Source organism: Cariama cristata, unplaced genomic scaffold (assembly GCF_000690535.1).
Source record: "Cariama cristata isolate BGI_N322 unplaced genomic scaffold, ASM69053v1 scaffold1077, whole genome shotgun sequence".
NCBI classification, from domain to species: Eukaryota; Metazoa; Chordata; class Aves; order Cariamiformes; family Cariamidae; genus Cariama; species Cariama cristata.
This window is the reverse complement of record NW_009624676.1, coordinates 1,751-5,432: the sequence shown is the minus strand read 5'-3', so window position 1 is coordinate 5,432 and position 3,682 is coordinate 1,751. Positions and strand designations below refer to the sequence as shown.

Here is a 3,682-nt window from a genome sequence, read left to right as displayed (position 1 = left end):
AGGTGACCTGCAGCCTTGTTGCCTGGCTGTTTCTATACGCCTGCTTCTGCTACTGGAACAAGCACCATTCCTACGAGTGGAGCTGTCGCTTAGTCACCCTGCTGCATGGGGTGGTTGTCACCTGCCTCTCTGGTTATGTTGCTCTCTTGGATGGCCCCTGGCCTCTGACCCATGCAGGTATGTTTGGAGTCTTACCCTGACACATGTCCTTGTGATGGTGTGTGGACACCTAGTTCTCTTACAGGTGGAGTGGGGGGCTGGTTGCTTTTGCTGTCTGTTCTCTTATGCGTGTGTTTTTGGGGTGTGTTTGGGGCAGGATTTTGTTTAACTCCCCTGCTTCTTCTCCAGCCCTTACCACTTTTTACCATTAATCTTTTTTTTGTTTTGTTTTATCCATGCACATATTGAAAGTTTTTGAGTTGGCAGCTTGAGTTTATTGCAGCATTAGGTGTAGCAATGGGTTGAGAATAAATGAAGTGTTGTTTACATCTTTAAGGGTGTAATAACTCCTGGCATTTGGCTGTGGGGTTTTGTTTGCTGTTTTCTGTTGTTAAATCTCAAATAGTTCTGCTGATGGGGGTCAGGCTTTCCATCCTTGCTTTCTGAAAGGGTGGAGAGAAAAAGAAGTGTGGCAGGATGGGATGGCCTGCCTTGGTCTGGGCAGGCTGAAGCGTGAAGGGAGAGCAGAATCAGATGTCCAAGTTTCCAGCCTGGCACTTGGCCCATAGAATAAGGCTGGAAGCTAAGGAGGAGAGAGGCATACTCACAACCTGTATTGCTCCATATTGTAGAATGTCTTAAATAAGATCCCATGCTTATGTACGTCTGTCATTTCAGGTTCACCAAACACATCTCTTCAGATCCATGTGCTGTCCCTGACCTTGGGTTACTTTATCTTTGACCTGGGCTGGTGCCTATATTTCCAGACAGAGGGGCACCTAATGCTGATCCATCACACGCTGAGCATCTGTGGCATGATCATGGTGCTGGGGCTCGGGAAGTCTGCTACAGAAGTCAATGCTGTTGTATTTGTTAGCGAGATCACCAACCCACTGCTTCAGACCCGCTGGTTTCTGCGGGAGATGGGGTGTTACCACACTTTCCTGGGAGAGGTGGTGGATTTCTTCTTTGTGTTCCTCTTCCTGGTACTGCGGATCGCGGGAGGAGCTTTGATCATGTTTGCGATGGTGACATCCCCTGATCCCAGCTGGCTCCTCAAGGCTGGAGGCCTGGCCATGTACATTGTGTCTTTGGGGTTCATGGTTGAAATCTGCCGCTTCATCAGAAGGAAAATGTTGAAAAAAACCCACTGTTCCTGGATAAACCTAAGGAGTGTGAATGCACCTGTGAAAACTAATGGGCACTTGACAGCTCATTAATGGGTTGAGGATGACAATCCCTTGGGCTAGGGTCCTGGCTATTGAAGACTCTTCAGAAAAGAGCTCCTAAAAGTGGTGTGGAATTGACTTTCTGGCACTGGCAGTGGTCTGCTACCGCTGGAGAAGATAAATCGGTGCTAGGAACATGAGAACGCTGACAGAAGAGGGGCTTGAGTGGAAATCTGAGGAACCTGGCATGTCTGCTGAACTCCGATTCCCTGACTTCTCCAGCAATGATACAGTCTGAAGGCAGGTGGCAATGCCAGACCTATTCAGTCTGCAACCAATAATTGCGGTCTGTATGTTCTGTAATGATTTTGGAGGTAAAATTATTTTTGCAGTGTAAAGCCAGAAAAATCAAAGCTGAAAAATCCCATCTTCCTGCTAGTGAGACCAGGTAGGAGTGTGACCTAGCAAAGATTTACTGAGCCTCATTCTTCCTTAATCCTGGAGTTGGACAACACGCTTCACTAAGTACTTGGATGAAAGCCTTTCAACAAGATTCAAGTGCTTGCAGGGGTATAGTAGGGTTGTCCTTTGAGTGTGTGAAGTGATGGTACTTGAGGTGAGGCAATATTTTACCTCATTGTTTTTAATGATACATTTCTTTTTTTTAATACTTGCATTCAAGCAGATACTGATCTTAGAGCAGTGTGACTTCACTGGGATTGACTCAGACCCTCGTAAACAAGAGTCAAGAATTAGACCTGTGCTGATAAACTCCATCAGCAGGCGCTCACCTAGCCTTGGTTTGCTTAAAAAATAAATCGGGCATTTTATGGGTGAGAGATGACAAAGAAGAGCCTTCTCTGGCTGCTCTTTCTGTTCTGGGGTAGCCTCGTCTACAAGCTGCTTAATCTGAATGCATGGCTAAGTGCATATTTTAGCACTCAGCCTGGCTAAAGTGACTATATTTTCAGAGGTGACAGTAATATTTAGGCAGATCTCAGTGTAACACCTGCTCCATATCAGCAGGTCTCAAGAGTATGGACCAGTTCTCTTGTTTTTTTTACCTCTCAGAATTGTGTTCTGACATTTCCCCTGGGGTTTTAATGTGAATTTCCCTCTGTTCAAGGCTGCAGTTCAGATTTACTCTCCCATAAAAGCCTCACAGCTGAGAAACAAATGGCCTTGTGTTGCCCTCAGGCTTAGCAAGGCTGGTTGCCTTTCCTTCCTGCTTTCAAATACCTTGTTTAGAGGAGGTTCTTGGGAGGAGTGGGAATACAGCTGCTGTGGGGATGCAGACCTACTAGCTCCTCCATGCCTCTTATCTCACTAATTTTGGCAGTGTTCAGGGCAGATATGCGCCTTGGCTGGGGGTTCGAATAAGGTGTCTGGAGAGATTAAGAAAATGACATGAAATAACCTAACTTTTGACGTGCCCTTTAAATCATTGCAGCTGTGAATCCAGGCAAGTTAGCGGGCTAGTACGTTTTAGAAAAGCCTTGCGTTCCTGATAGGTTGTCAGCATAGCTCTGGGGACCCGACCTTGAGAGGTGTGAACTTTTGCCAGAGTCATTTTTCCGAAAACTCCTGTGAGTGATGACACTTCTAATAAAGTTATGTTCTCTTTTTAAAAAGAAACAATTGCTGTAATGTTCTTTTGTTCCGGGTCTTAAGGAGGCAATGGAAGTTAATGCTGAGGAAAACAGTCTTGAGGGTAGCCTGAGCATGCTAAGGCTAGTAGTCATTGGCAAAGCGCTGGCTCATGCCCTTTGTGCAGTTCAGGAAGGAGTGAGCTGCTGGGGAAACCAGCACAGCCAGCCATGTGCTCTGGAGCTCCGGCTTGAGGTGTGAAGAATAGATGAGGGTCAGCTGAAGCTCAGACTTGTGACTAATGGACCCATAACCTGCCTTGCCAATGGGTCATGGTCAGTATGGCAGGGAACTTAGGAATGGGCTGTTAAACTGAGGTATTTGCTTTTGATGGACACAAGGTCACAGGGTAGCTGTTGAATACTGGTCATGGCCAACATCCCAGGTTGCCTTTTTTTTTTTCTGCAGCACCAATGCCTCTCTGTTGCCATGTTTCATCCCAGGAATGACTAATTAAGAAGACTTGGGTTGCAAGGTGGTTTGTCTATGCTATCTTTGGAGAAGTAATTGAAAGCATGAGAACACCTCATGAGAAAACTCTCTTCCTTCAGCTGTGGGACAGTAACCCAGTCAACCCAGCTTGTTTGCATGCAAAACAGAATTGATGGTAGTTACCTTGAGATTTGAAGCAAAGTAAGTGCCCTCAAGTAGTCGTGCATGTCTCGTCTAAGGATAGCTTTAGTGTTAAACCCTCTACTGTGATGCTA

The 3,682-nt window shown here is 46.0% G+C and overlaps 1 protein-coding gene across 1 annotated transcript; it reads left to right on the top strand.

The window, feature by feature from the left end:
• Positions 1–2: 2 nt before the first annotated feature.
• On the top strand, positions 3–1,379 carry LOC104164035 (transmembrane protein 136-like; the record flags this gene model as incomplete). Its single annotated transcript, XM_009703246.1, has 2 exons — positions 3–177; positions 838–1,379. Coding segments are annotated over 2 exons (717 nt in total), but the record flags the coding sequence as incomplete, so codon positions are not given.
• Between the last annotated feature and the right edge of the window lie 2,303 nt (positions 1,380–3,682).